The sequence below is a fragment of the Carassius carassius genome, chromosome 37, assembly GCF_963082965.1.
Source record: "Carassius carassius chromosome 37, fCarCar2.1, whole genome shotgun sequence".
Lineage (NCBI taxonomy): Eukaryota > Metazoa > Chordata > Actinopteri > Cypriniformes > Cyprinidae > Carassius > Carassius carassius.
In genome coordinates this window covers 5,067,971-5,081,110 of record NC_081791.1, presented here as the reverse complement: position 1 = coordinate 5,081,110, position 13,140 = coordinate 5,067,971, and the positions used below count along the sequence as shown (strand labels likewise).

General features: G+C 39.2%; 1 protein-coding gene across 3 annotated transcripts; it reads left to right on the top strand.

Annotated features, from left to right (window-relative positions):
* Nucleotides 1-641: 641 nt before the first annotated feature.
* LOC132117874 (tumor protein p53-inducible nuclear protein 2) lies at nt 642-10,692 on the top strand. Of its 3 annotated transcripts, none has more exons than XM_059527207.1 (4): nt 642-923; nt 3,009-3,351; nt 5,582-6,002; nt 8,877-10,692. In XM_059527207.1, the coding sequence occupies exons 2-4, from the start codon at nt 3,228-3,230 to the stop codon at nt 9,139-9,141; spliced, it is 810 nt and encodes a 269-aa protein (XP_059383190.1). In that variant the 5' UTR covers nt 642-923; nt 3,009-3,227; the 3' UTR covers nt 9,142-10,692. The 3 variants fall into 3 exon arrangements, with proteins under 3 accessions (XP_059383190.1, XP_059383188.1, XP_059383191.1); XM_059527205.1 differs by having other exon boundaries at nt 644-923; nt 8,874-10,692; XM_059527208.1 differs by having other exon boundaries at nt 647-923; nt 5,873-6,002; nt 8,874-10,692.
* The last annotated feature ends 2,448 nt before the right edge of the window (nt 10,693-13,140 follow it).

Here is a 13,140-nt window from a genome sequence, read left to right as displayed (position 1 = left end):
ATAATTATTTTTATCTAGCAAAGTTGAAACATCTTAATAATTACATTTACTTGTACGTTTATTCATTTAGCAGACACTTTTATCCAAAGCGACTTACAGATGAGGACAGTGGAAGCAATCAAAATCAACAGAAGAGCAATGATATATAAGTGCTAAAACAAGTCTCAGTTAGGTTAACACCGTACACGTAGCATGGGATTTTAAATAATATAATAAATAAAAAGACAACAGATAGAACAGAGCAAGCTAGTGTTAGAGGTCTTTTTTTTTTGTTAATTGTATAATAAATAAAAGAAAACAGATAGAATAAAAAAAGATTAGAAAGCTAGTTAGTTTTTTTAAGAATATAATTACAATAGTGAGTGCTTAAGTTAGGGGGTCAAATAAAGATGGAAGAGATGTGTATCTAATAACCTTGTTCTTTTTCAGCATTATTCTATGCAAAATAAAACAACGCAAGCTATTCTAGTAGCTGTCCGCTTTAAGGCTAGGTGTAAACTTATTCGATTTCATAAGCGATCTTTTAAACTACAATGACGTCGATGACACACTATCCGCTTCACTCTGGTGTAAACCTCTGATTGGTGCCGCGGCCGCAGTGGGCGGGGCCAGGTCGTTGCTACGAGCGCCGTGACGTCACTCAATCAGCTGTTTGTACGCGGTCTGTATTGTGATCTGCGGATCAGCTGGGCGAAGCAATAACATCACAAACACACACAAGCTGCAGATGCTACGGCTGAAGCGACGTGTAAAACAACATTTACACGCAGATTTCTTCTAAGAAGAAGTACTTTTTCTTTTTTTTTGTGAAATTACTACCTCATACAAAAAGAACACCTAAAGCTATGCTTTAAGATTTTTGTGTTTTTTATTGTGTGGTCGTTGCGTTTACAACTTTACAACAAATTTTGCATCTAAGACAGGTAAGACGCTGCCTCTCTTCTGTTTTATAATTTATTAGTCCGTCTGTTGAAGCTGGACTCGTTTAGACCTGCCTCGAAGAAAGCAAGCGCTAATAAGAGCTGCCAAAAACTGTAGATGCTCCATAAATGGATCTGTATGAACAGTGCTTTATTCTGTTGTCATTCTTGTCATACGACATCATCATCATTACTCTCGTGACAGATCGTTTTCACAGCAGAGACCGAGGCCAGTCGATGTGGTTTTAAAATCGCATTCATTACAATATTGTGTTCAAGTCGACGTTTTGTTGCAGTGTTTTTGATCTCTGATCTTTAGCGTTATGGACAAGCACCTCGTCACAAACCGTCGGATCTCGATGAAAGCCGCTCTATCACTGAAGAGATTGTGGTTTTTAGAGCTGATGTGGTTATATGAGTGATCTGAGAGCTGGTAATACCCTGATCCGAGCTGTCATTGCTGTGACCCTTCTCTCTCTCTCTCTCTGTCTCTGTCTGTCTCTCTCTCTCTCTCTCTCTCTCTTTCTCTCTCTCAGCATTAAATGCTCCTGTTCACTGCTGTTATGCTTTTTTCTTTGCCGTTTTTCAAAAATATATGACCACGGTTGCCTTGGATTCATCTGTAAACAGGATTCGGTGTTGTTTTTCAAGCAGTATCTGTCAGACGAACGATAAATTCATTTTAATTAATTAAACGCGTTTTTGGTGAATGCATTCGGTTTATCTTGGGGGGGGGGGGGGGGGGTTGTTTTTATATCTTGTTGCTAAAGCCATAGATCATAAACGGGGTTGTTTTTGCTGATTTCTGTTAAAATGACCCTGCTTCCTTTCTGTTGTTCATACTCTGTCCGCTAGTCTTCGAGGGCGGGGTCAGTTGCGCCTGTGACGTCACCCCCACGCAGGGCTGCGCATCTGAAGCCCCGCCCACTGACGGGTGGTTAAAGCCCGCCTGCAGGGGAGCCATTGGGACTTTTTTTTTCCAGTTCAGTGAATGAGATGCAAAAAAATCCAAAGCAACTTACAGTGCATTCAGGCTATCTATTTTTTACCTATCATGTGTTCCCCGGGAATCGAACCCCCAATGCTCTACCTATTGAGCTACAGGAACAATTAATTTAAAATCATTGAAATGTAATTGATGACATGGATGAACAGAGAGATAGATACTGGTTATATTTCATATCCATATTCCAGTCATATTTCAACCTAAAATTACAAGATAAAAAGATTGCATTTAAAAGAATGTAGCATGTTTAGGACCATTATGAGTATTTTCATCAATTTTATCATAAAGTATATTTTCACCCTAAACACCAATTCTCTCTGTGTGTATGTGTGTATTTAGTATGTATATATAAATACACACATACAGTATATATTTAGAAAATATTTACATGTATATACATTTATATTCTTTTATTTTATATTGTTTATAAATTTAATATATAAATGACATTTTTAAATGTATACATGTGCTTGTTTTTATATATGCACATAATAAATATACACAGTACACACACATTATGTAAACAAAAACTTTTATTTTGGATACAAGTTTAAATCACGATTAATCGCTTGACAGCACTATATATATGTGTGTGTGTGTGTGTGTGTGTGTGTGTGTGCGTGTGTAAATTATTAATAAACCAAATTATTAAGTGAAAGTGACTTGACAATCAGCCAAGTATGGTGACCCATACTCAGAATTCGTGCTCTGCGTTTAACCCATCCAAAGTGGGGTTAAATGCATTTGCACACACACACACACACACCCGGAGCAGTGGGCAGCCATTTATGCTGCGGCGCCCGGGGAGCAGTTGGGGGTTCAGTGCCTTGCTCAAGAGCACCTCAGTCGTGGTATTGCCGGCCCGAGACTCAACCCACAACCCTAGAGTCAAACTCTAACCACTAGGCCACGACTTCCCCATTATGTCACATTACTCATATTCATACTCATAGTGCCACTAAATCTGTTGATCTAGAGGTTCCTACATGTTATTTTTATGTTGTTTTTTTTAAGTTTTATTTTATGATATGGTTTTCTTGACCAGTTCTGTTCTTCTTTTTTTCTGTCTTTGTCAAATGTAGATCTCTGCACCAAGTGAGACCTTATATTATATTGCGCCTTCTCTGTAGACTCAAAAAAGGCCAGTACACCTGTGATCAACCTGCCATCTGTTACATCACTGAAAAAATACAAAAAACTAGCCTCTTTAGTTAATTAAACAGCTATTTAAAAAAAAAAAACCTTCTAAGGCAGCTATCCCTCAGGGAAAAAAACTGTGACCTTTGACCTCCGAGGCAGCCATGTTCCAGCGGTTCACCAGTTTGTTCTTTGGAAGCGAGGAAGAAGTTACTCCAGATCTGAAGGGACCAAAGCCCTGTGTATCTGAGGCTGATGAAGAGGGATGGCTCCTGGTCAGTCTGCACGGTGAGTGTCCATCACAAACAACAAAAACATCTGCCTCTAATGGGACCTACATTTATACAGTTTACAAAATAAAGGCAAGAAAATAATTATATTTAAGTTAGTTTCAGGTTTGAAGAGTATGTCAGAGTAAAAAGGCAAAAATCTACTGAATGTAATGAATTAATCTTTATGAATGTGGAAAACATTGGCTTGGTTCCAAAACCCAGTTAACTGGCAGCTTGTGAGGCATCATCATCACAAACACCATGGAACCCGGTCTGAAATGCTTTTCATAGCCACCAGCTGTTTTAACACTCATGTATGCATAACATGCAAATAGCAATCCTCAGGCAAAGCCCACATCAATCATCAAATGCTAAAAATAGCATTTTGCTAAGCTAAAGATGTGATACTCTAAGGCCCAAAACAAACTCTTTGAATGTAAATATAAATACTTTTAGCTGCACAGCTCAATTTCATGTGTCGTTGAGTTCAAAATGTGTCATACAGCATAGAATAACTCAAAGAATGTAAATGGTGCTAATGGTGAACATAAAAATCAAAGAAATTAGCATATTTTTTTATTTCAGTTCAACTACCATCATAAGGTTACTGCACACAGTCCGTAATTCTTGTTAAAAAAAACACGACCTCACGTTGTGGCAATCATGTTTACACACACTGCCACAGAAACTTTCAGGTTCGATTTTCTGCGTTTTCGCATCCATAACAAGCATTTTAATAGGAAAGGATGACGAATACGAAATCGCATACTGTCTAGCAGCTACTACATGTGATTTGAAAGCATTAAATATGTTCACTGTAGTATGAATATGAGTACAGCAAATATTCCTGAGCAAGTTTTTCTTTTTCCCCAAAAGTAGACAGGACGCGAAGTAAGAGAGAGTATTAATCATGATTTATCGTTTGACAGCACTATGGCTAGGCTATTGGCACTAGCATATGCCTAAGCAAGATAGAAAAACTACCTGAAATTGTAATCTGGTTTAAACAGGTAAATCTATCAACCCCTGGGCTCTGAGGTTTGGTGAAGTGTGTAATTCCCATGACAATCCCCCTCTTTAGCCATTATTTGCGATAGTCCCTCCCAACTGTCCCCAATGGTCAAGTAAGTGTAGCAATACTGTGTCCCGTGGACCCTTTATACATAACTATGTTGACACGTTCAACAATCATCAGTTTAAGTTTAGTTTATTTATAGTGCACATTTATAAGACCAAAGTGCTGTACAGGAAAGATCAAATTAAAAAAGGTTAAGTACACTGATAGCAGCAAAACAGTAAAACGAACATTCTTATAATCTAACAGCAACACAGAATAAAAATATTTTGAGACATGACTTGAACTCAGACAAAGTGTAAGCCGATCTAATATACTGTAGAGTAGGGGCTTGTTCCACAGTGTCGGGCCAGCCACTTCAAAAGACTCAGTTTCCGCTCGATTTTAGCCGGGTTCTGGGTATCGGCAGGAGTTTACCTTTGGGTCCATGGCCTCTGGTGGGAGAGTACAGTTGAAGTAGATCGGACATGTAAGAAGGTGCCAAGTCATTTAATGATTTATACACCAGTAATACAATTTTAAACTCAATTCTAAAATTAATCAGAAGCCAGTGAAGAGATCTCAGAAAGGGGCTAGTATGATAAAAATGTTCCTTCCCGCAGCATTCTGAACAACCTGTAAGCATGCCATTTAGGACATATATACCAAAATAAAGGGATAATCCAGGCGAGAGGTAGTGAAAGCATGGATAGCAGTCTCCATGGAAAGCTTAAACAGCATCATGAATCCTCTAAAGTTTTTCAAATTTGTATTTTTTTAATGTATGTACATTTATAACACTATTCTTTGTATTGTATTACATTTGCATCAAATGACAAAAAAAACAAAACGAAAAAAATGGTTAACGCTAAAGGGAGGGTGTTTCTAATGTAGCGTCTATGGGAGGGACAGTAAATTTGACCTCGTTCTCTCTTTTGACTGCCATTATGTTAGGTTTTGGAACCAAGTTGTTGTGACTTAAAAGGGCTTTAAAGCAACTAATGGTAGTATTTTCTATGTTTTTCTGTTGTTTTTGTATCCCTTCTCATTTGTCCATATTTGAATGAATTCCTTTTATTGGTATGTGTGCTCATGGTACTGGTATCCCCCATTCGCATGGCTTCAACCAAACCTTTCATATTCTGGAAACACACCCTGTTTCTGTCTTCTATCACTTCCTACTTCACTGAAGGTGAGGATGGGCCAGAGGCAGCATCAGTAGCATGTGCCCGTCCCCGCAGTGAATGTCATGCATCTCAGATATGCAGCCCCTCTCCTCCCACCTGCAGAAACCGCAGGACTAGATCAGGCAGGATACAGGCAGCACATGCTCCCTCCCCTCCCATCTGCTCTCCTCCTGATCCCACCTCCTTCTCTCACCTTGATTCAGTAGAAGTGAATGTGTTGTTAAGCGAGCGGGGATCATGTTCCTGCAGCATGGATGAGAGCTGGTTTGTCACCCCTCCGCCCTGTTTTACTGCAGAGGGAGCCACGGCGGAGGCCAGCCCCATGGAGGACCTCCTCATCGAGCACCCCAGCATGTCTGTGTACGTCTCCGCTGGCCCTCTCCCTGCGGTGGAAGAGAGCACCACCAGCCTGGCTGGCAGTGTCAGGTACATTTCACTTCTGCTGTTTACGCTCTTTTCTGCAGTGAGAAGAATGCAAGCTCCAATCCCCAGTTAAACACAGCTGAACCAGCTAATCAAGGCGTTACTGGGAAAACTGGATACTTGCAGGCAGGTGTGTTGAGTCAAGCAGAAGGTAAACTCTGAAGGCCCTCCAAGACCAAGTTTGGACAACCCTGGATTAACACATATTGATTTATTGCTTGCTGGTGTTGACATTTTGTTGGGTTCAGGGGTTCTATAGGTGCATTTCCATTACAGATTTGTGCAATATTTTATATATATTGATTAAAAAAACACTGCAAAATGACGACGTTTCAATTGTTTCCATGTTATGTGACTAAATGTAATTTTTTTCCTCTCGCAATAATTCATGGTAGGTTTACGTATATTGCAGCCACCGTTATAGCCATTATTTTTAATCGAAGGAGATGTAGGCGTGTATTTTAAGAGAAGAAGTGCAGAGTGACGCTTTTGGGATACTTCTGAAACATGCCGTGGTGCAGCTGGTATGAACACAATCATTGATTAGAGTGGCCACGATCAGCTCCAGTGGCCGTGTCGGAGCTGTAATGCAGTGTATTAAAGAGGTTATCCATGCATTAATGACAAGAAAAGCCCCTTATACTTGAGAGCGGCCACATATGAGGGGTTTCTTTGAGATCATAGTACATAAAAAAATGATCATGTGACTTATGTACGCCAGATGACCTGTAAATGCGAAATAACAGTTTCCATTGCAATTTGTAAAATAATAATTTATCTAATTTCCTGAAAAACTTTTTTTTTGCAATATATGGGAGTTTTCTTAAAATTGACGTCTTTCCAATAGGCGTATTTGAAGGGTAACGGAAATGCAGTTTATGAGTTTTGCTCCAACCTTAATCGAACACCTGAACAAGCTAATCAAGGTCTTCAGGATTACAAGAAAGCTAAAGTCACGTCAGTTTGATCAAGGTTGGAGCTAAACTCTGCAGGAAAGTGGATCTCAAGGACCAGAGTTGCCTAGACCTGGCCTAGTTAGTACATAATATGGCAATACATCTGAAAGACGTAGCCAGCATACAGAGATAAGAAAGCAACAAGGCATGTCCGAATCCAATTATCATGTCACATCCAGTCTGCTGTGATACCTTCATGTGATCGTTTTCTAAAGGCAGCTCAGATATATCCTTCACTGCCTATGATATCCCACGATTTTATGCATTCTATTTCGTGACAGTATAGCTAAAAAATAAATATGGTGTCTGAAAGATGTAGTTGGTTGTCAGTTTTTGACCCACTTTCCCACTTTTGATGTCATTTCTAACAAGTAACTTGTACTACTATTATTAAAAATCTGCTTAGTTATCACCAGAGTCTGGTGATATCGGAGTATCTTCCCGCGTTTCCACCGCAGGATCTTTACCCAGGAACTAGGGACTTTGGCATGGTACTCGGTGTGTTTCCACCGCAGGAACCAGGAACTAAATAAAGTTCCGGGTAAAAAATGTCCCTCAGAAAGTCCCTGCTGGCGAGGTGGTACTTTTTCAAAGTTCTGGAACTTTCGGGGGCGGGACTTGGCCGCTAAACATCCTGATTGGTTGAGTTCACGCAGCATTGGTTGAGTTCAACCACCATTTATTCGGATCAACATTTTCAAAATATTACTGTTATTGTGTTATGAAATGTAATTTTAAAAGTATTTCAGGCGAGAATGTAGTTGTTTAAAACTCAAATCTGTGGTTTATTTATAAAGAGAGCGCCTATTTAAAAATGTGTTTCGCCGATCTCAGAGACGGTGAGCTCCACGCGAACACTCCCGAGTCGAATGCACAAAGTCTGAACTACCGAGGATGAACGTCCAAAATCAGCGTACTTTGTATTGAGAAACGCGTGCAGACCTACGTCACCAGTCTATTTGCCTAATCTTCCCGGTACTTTACACCGTGGTGGAAACGCAGAAAGCAACAGGTCTGGGGGGAAAAAGTTCCTGGGAAAAAAAGTTCCTGGTACAAATGTTCCGGGTGATTTCGGTGGAAACGCGGCATCTGTATGTTGTAGATCATTAAACTATAAAGCTACCTGTTCAAAATCAGTTATGGGGGTACTTTCATGTGAAAATGCTGTCTGCATATCCATTGCCATATCCAAGCTTTCAGACATAGCCTATTAGAAATTCACGAATTATAGTACCACCTGGTGGATGATTGTTTACAAAATTTGGTACACTGCCTCTTAAATGTACCCTGCAATAATACTATCTTTATCATGAAGATCAGACATTCCTAACTGACAAAAACTGACCACTTAAATTGGCTGTTAATTACTGTTGTTGTTCATCTATAAACCATTCAACATCTGTAAGTAATAAAAAATTGTAAGACAGGGGTGTCCAAATCAATTCCTGGAGGGCCACTTTCCTGCAGAGTTTATCAACCTTAATTAAACACACCTAGACCAACTAAACAAGATCTTTATACTCACTAGAAACCTTTAGGCAAGCGTGTTTGTGTTGGGGTTGGTTGGAGCTAAACTATGCAGGACATCGTTTTTTCAGGAACAGGAAAGGAACTAGGATATGTCAGCACTTACACCAGGAGTGTCTAGTCCTGGTCCTCATTGGCCTCTTGCAGAGTTGATCTCCTTCACCAGTTAAACACACCTGAGTTAGCTGATCAAGGTGTGTTGGAGCGAACTAGAGATGAACTCTGCAGGGCTTTGGCTCTCCAGGAGCAGGACTGGACACCCCTGACTGAATAGGAAAATCTTTTTTTTAATTTTGTCTTCCATCTTATCTTTTTTCATTAACACTCCATTCTGTCCATTTGCTTCTCACTCCAATGCTTCCCATTCCTCCTCCTATCTGCACTGTTCCAGCAGGATGTCTGAATCAGCAGCACCCGTAATGGCCAGGAGCAGCATGCCCACACGGGTGTCCCGAGGAGCAGCCGCACAGGCAGGGGCCCTGGCTAAAGTCACCCAGGTCTCCAGGGTCCAGAGGGCCAAAGCCCGCACTGAGCGTCGCCAACTGGCTCGCAACCGCATGCAGCGTCAAAACCGTGTGCGTGAACAGGTGCAACGGCGCGCGACCCACACCCGCAACTCCTTCCTGCACCAACCGTGCCAGCGCAACTTCAGCCACTGATGCATTAAAGTTTACATTGAGGGCATTTTAACCCACCCCAAGAAAACCCACACCTCCCAACGAATCCCCTACCTTCTCAAGTTCTCCTTTTGCTTTTACTGGTTATATCCATAATGTTATTCATTTTCATATTAATCAGGTTTGTCGTTGAGCACAAGCCAGTTTATCCTCTTTTCATTCTTATCTGAAAAACCCACTACCAAGCACAATTACTCTAAGACGATTAATGTATTTGCTTAAATGGCCATGCACCTCCAATAACACCTAAATCAGTTTCCCTATCTGGGTGTGTAGCTGAAAAGGAGACATGTGTAAACTATTTATCTTTACATACACCCCTTTAAATGTATAACAATGACACTTCAGGTACATTGACACTATTCGTTGAAACATAATCAGGTTAAATTATCAAAAATCCAACCACTGAATGCTTCATAGAAATATGATCCTAAGATCACGTCACACTAAGAGAACAAAAAGCTACTACAGCAATGAAAAGTTCTCTTTAAGACAGCAAGAATGAAAAGTATGTAGATAAAGTGTGAGCAAGAATAGTTAGCAGATACATGCAGTTGAGAGTTTGCAGATTAAGACAAATCTAGCCAGAATTGTTTGTTAAGAGGTCATTTCAAAGCAGATGTTGCTGCCTGATTTTCAGCATAGTGGTGCTAACTTTCAAAAGTAATTCAACTCCCAAACAATTTCATTTAATTGCTTGCTTTTGAATGACCTCTGTTCCTAAACCTAGTACACCTAAACAGCATTTAGGAAACAAGGCAGTATCCATCCAAGAAAAAGAAGAAATCAATTCTAGATGGTGGAGAAAGTGGGCACTGTCAATTTTATACATAGTCTGAATGGGAAAACATACCCCAGTGCATTTATAAATAGATATTTACAAACAATATTTAGATGTGCTATGATAGTTTGAGCTTATTAGAGCATTGCCTTGCCTTAGCTTAGCAACATGGTAATATTAAATTCTATTTGAATCAACTGTAAGCATCAAAACGCTTGTGTATTTAGTAATTCGTTCAGTACCAAAAAGGCAACATGCTACCATCAAACTCTATTAATATATTTTTTTATTTATGTCTCTTGAGGCAGCTTCTCAAGGTATCTAGCTCACTAGATTTTGAAACCGAACCTTCAGGTAAACTGACAGAGGAGTCCATCATGGATAGTACTCATATAACAATAACAAAATATTACTAAGAAAAATAATTATTCTTTTTCAATGATCTTTTAGGGATATAGCCATTTAGCATTTCCGTAAAACATGACATGAGCTAAAGCTGACATGATAGCTTCCCTGTCAACATCTAATCTATTAGGAAGCAATCGCAGGAGTATCGGGGCAATGTGCAATGTCTTTACAGATCAGCTTATAGAGCTGAGGAGAGGTTGCCGTAGATTATGGATACAATTGCTTATAGAATGTGCAGAATAGTATCGATTGTGACTCTTTATTTGCTTCATGGAGGATTACTGTTTGGTGAATTCCATAATCTGCAAAATATAGTTACTTTAGATTTTGGGATGCAATATGTCAAGTTTTTGTGAGATTGACCAGATGCTCCATATGCTTGTCCACTGCAAAGCTTTCAGTGTAGCTTGAAAGTTCCCCTGTCCAGCACTTAATGCTTGCACTGTGTGTGAAATAACTGTGCCCACAGAGACAACAAATGAAAACGTCTCCCATGACCATTTCTCTGTTTCTCAAAACAACCGTTTTTCAGATAATGTCATTATTTGCATTTCATCATACCTCTTAAATACTGATTGTACGATTGTGCTTTACATCTTTCTTGTATTCTGATGTCTGTCAGCGGTTGCTGGGTCAGCGTCTCTCTTTTGATGGACCCAGCACACATGCACTTACACGAACGCATACGTTGAATCCTAAACTGTGCTCTTCCTTGATAGTCAGCGAATACTCTCGGCACATTTACAGGAAATGCATCCACCACGTTGTGATCTATCTTACATGTGTATTCAGTAATGAATAGACTAACAATGGTGCTTAAAGTATATAATTATGACTGTTTGTACATATTTTGAGACTTTGAGAAGTTTGCACTGTCTTACGTTTTATGGAGAATCATGGTATTTAGCAGTATGCCGTTTCGTTTGCAATGTTGAATGAGATGCCAACATGCATGAGTTGGAGAAAAAAAAGCTACATTAAGAGGTAAAGTTGCATTCAAATGTATGTAATTGCAAACTATTTACAGTTCAGTGTTTGCATTATTTTCATTTTGAAACATCACCTTCCAGTTTTCATGGTATCGTTTAACCATATGTTGCTCCAAAAACTTGAGTACATGTTCTTATTGGGTATTTTATGATAGGAACCAACGTTTGCCATGCTGTCAGTACCACCATAGAGCTCTTTTGCATTAACAGGATTTGATTTTACATGCAATTTTCTTTTATTCTTCGGTCAGATTAATGTGGAATCATTTTAAGGGTTCTTCTTGTAGTCTTTCCTATCACCTGCCAAAATCTGTAAAGCTATTATCATAGTAAGCTATCTAAAGCTATCTATTAACAACATAATGTAACTATAATGTAAATCTAAATATGCTTTTATTTCTATGTTTTCATTTGAAACTGACTGTTTCTACATTATATTGACTCCACAGAGAGTGCAGTACGAATGTCATTGGTGTATCTAGGAAAATCCAAAGCCCTGTAGCCTTACAAGGGTCCTTAACATCGTCCACTTGATGCTCGTCTTCTATTTGCATTGGTTATACATGTTAGATGAAGTGGACACGGCAATATCGCATAATGAACATACATTCAGTGATCTCTGCCCTCTGAACAGATCCACCGCTGCTGTTCAGCGCAACAGCTGGGCAATGTATACTCTGTGTTACTTTTCTGTGTGTGTGTGTGTGTGATTCATTTAATTTTTGGGACTAGAATGATATCCATTAGGCCTCATAGCGATAGTTATTTGTGATTTAAGGAAGGGTTGACTGAAAACATGAAACGAGAAAAGACTACAAAAATAAATATGCTTGTATTTTTTCCTCATATTGTTAATAGAAGAGATGTTCACCTTAGTAACAAAGTACAAATAGAGTATAAAAAATGATTGGTGTATCATGATATCTATGGTGATTGTGCCTTTCACTGTTCTGCATGGTTTTCATGATGTGCCGACTGTTTCAAACATTTGACATGGGCACCAGAGACCTATGCAAGATACTCTGATGGGTTTCCAGCGTCCTTGCAGAAATGCAGGTACCAGACAATAACAATAAACACTCAGGATGCAACTGCAATCTGGGCTCATTATTTACCTGCATGCTTCTGTCTTCATGCAAACGACTTGAAATAATGCCTTCGATGAATTTTAGAAGTAAATGACTGTAAAACATAAAATAGCTTGTAGGCCTATATGTAAAATAAATATATGTGGTAGACTATATAAACATATTCCACCTGAGGCCTAAAAAAAAAAAAAGTTTGGTTCCGGTTGGTTGTCAGTTGAGGTCATTGGTCGGTAGGGATTTATTTTTTTTATTTATTTATTTTTTTCTCCAGTGGCAGTTTTACACACACACACACACACACACACACACGCGCGCGCGCGCTGATTTTAAATGTGTGTACCGGTACTTTTACGACAGTGATTCTGTATTCCCGTTTAAAGTCTGTTGTTGCCATAGACACGCAAAACGCACACACACACACACAAAAAGCCTTCGCGGGAGTTTGACAGGCGATCTCATAGTAGATTAACATGGAGGATTTGAACTTGAAAAACGGAGTGTACAGACATCTTTTTGTAGTCAAACAACATTCTTTGTTATGTTCATTTATGTGGTTTATTTGATTTTGATGCTATAAATTAACTAGAAGCAAGAGACGATCAGTTAGTTTTTAACTGATGATCTAACTTACAGCGATCTGTTCGACACATTCAAGAGCCACAAAACGGTATTTATTGTTTACATTTCTTTAAAAAATGAACACATTTGAAAGGTG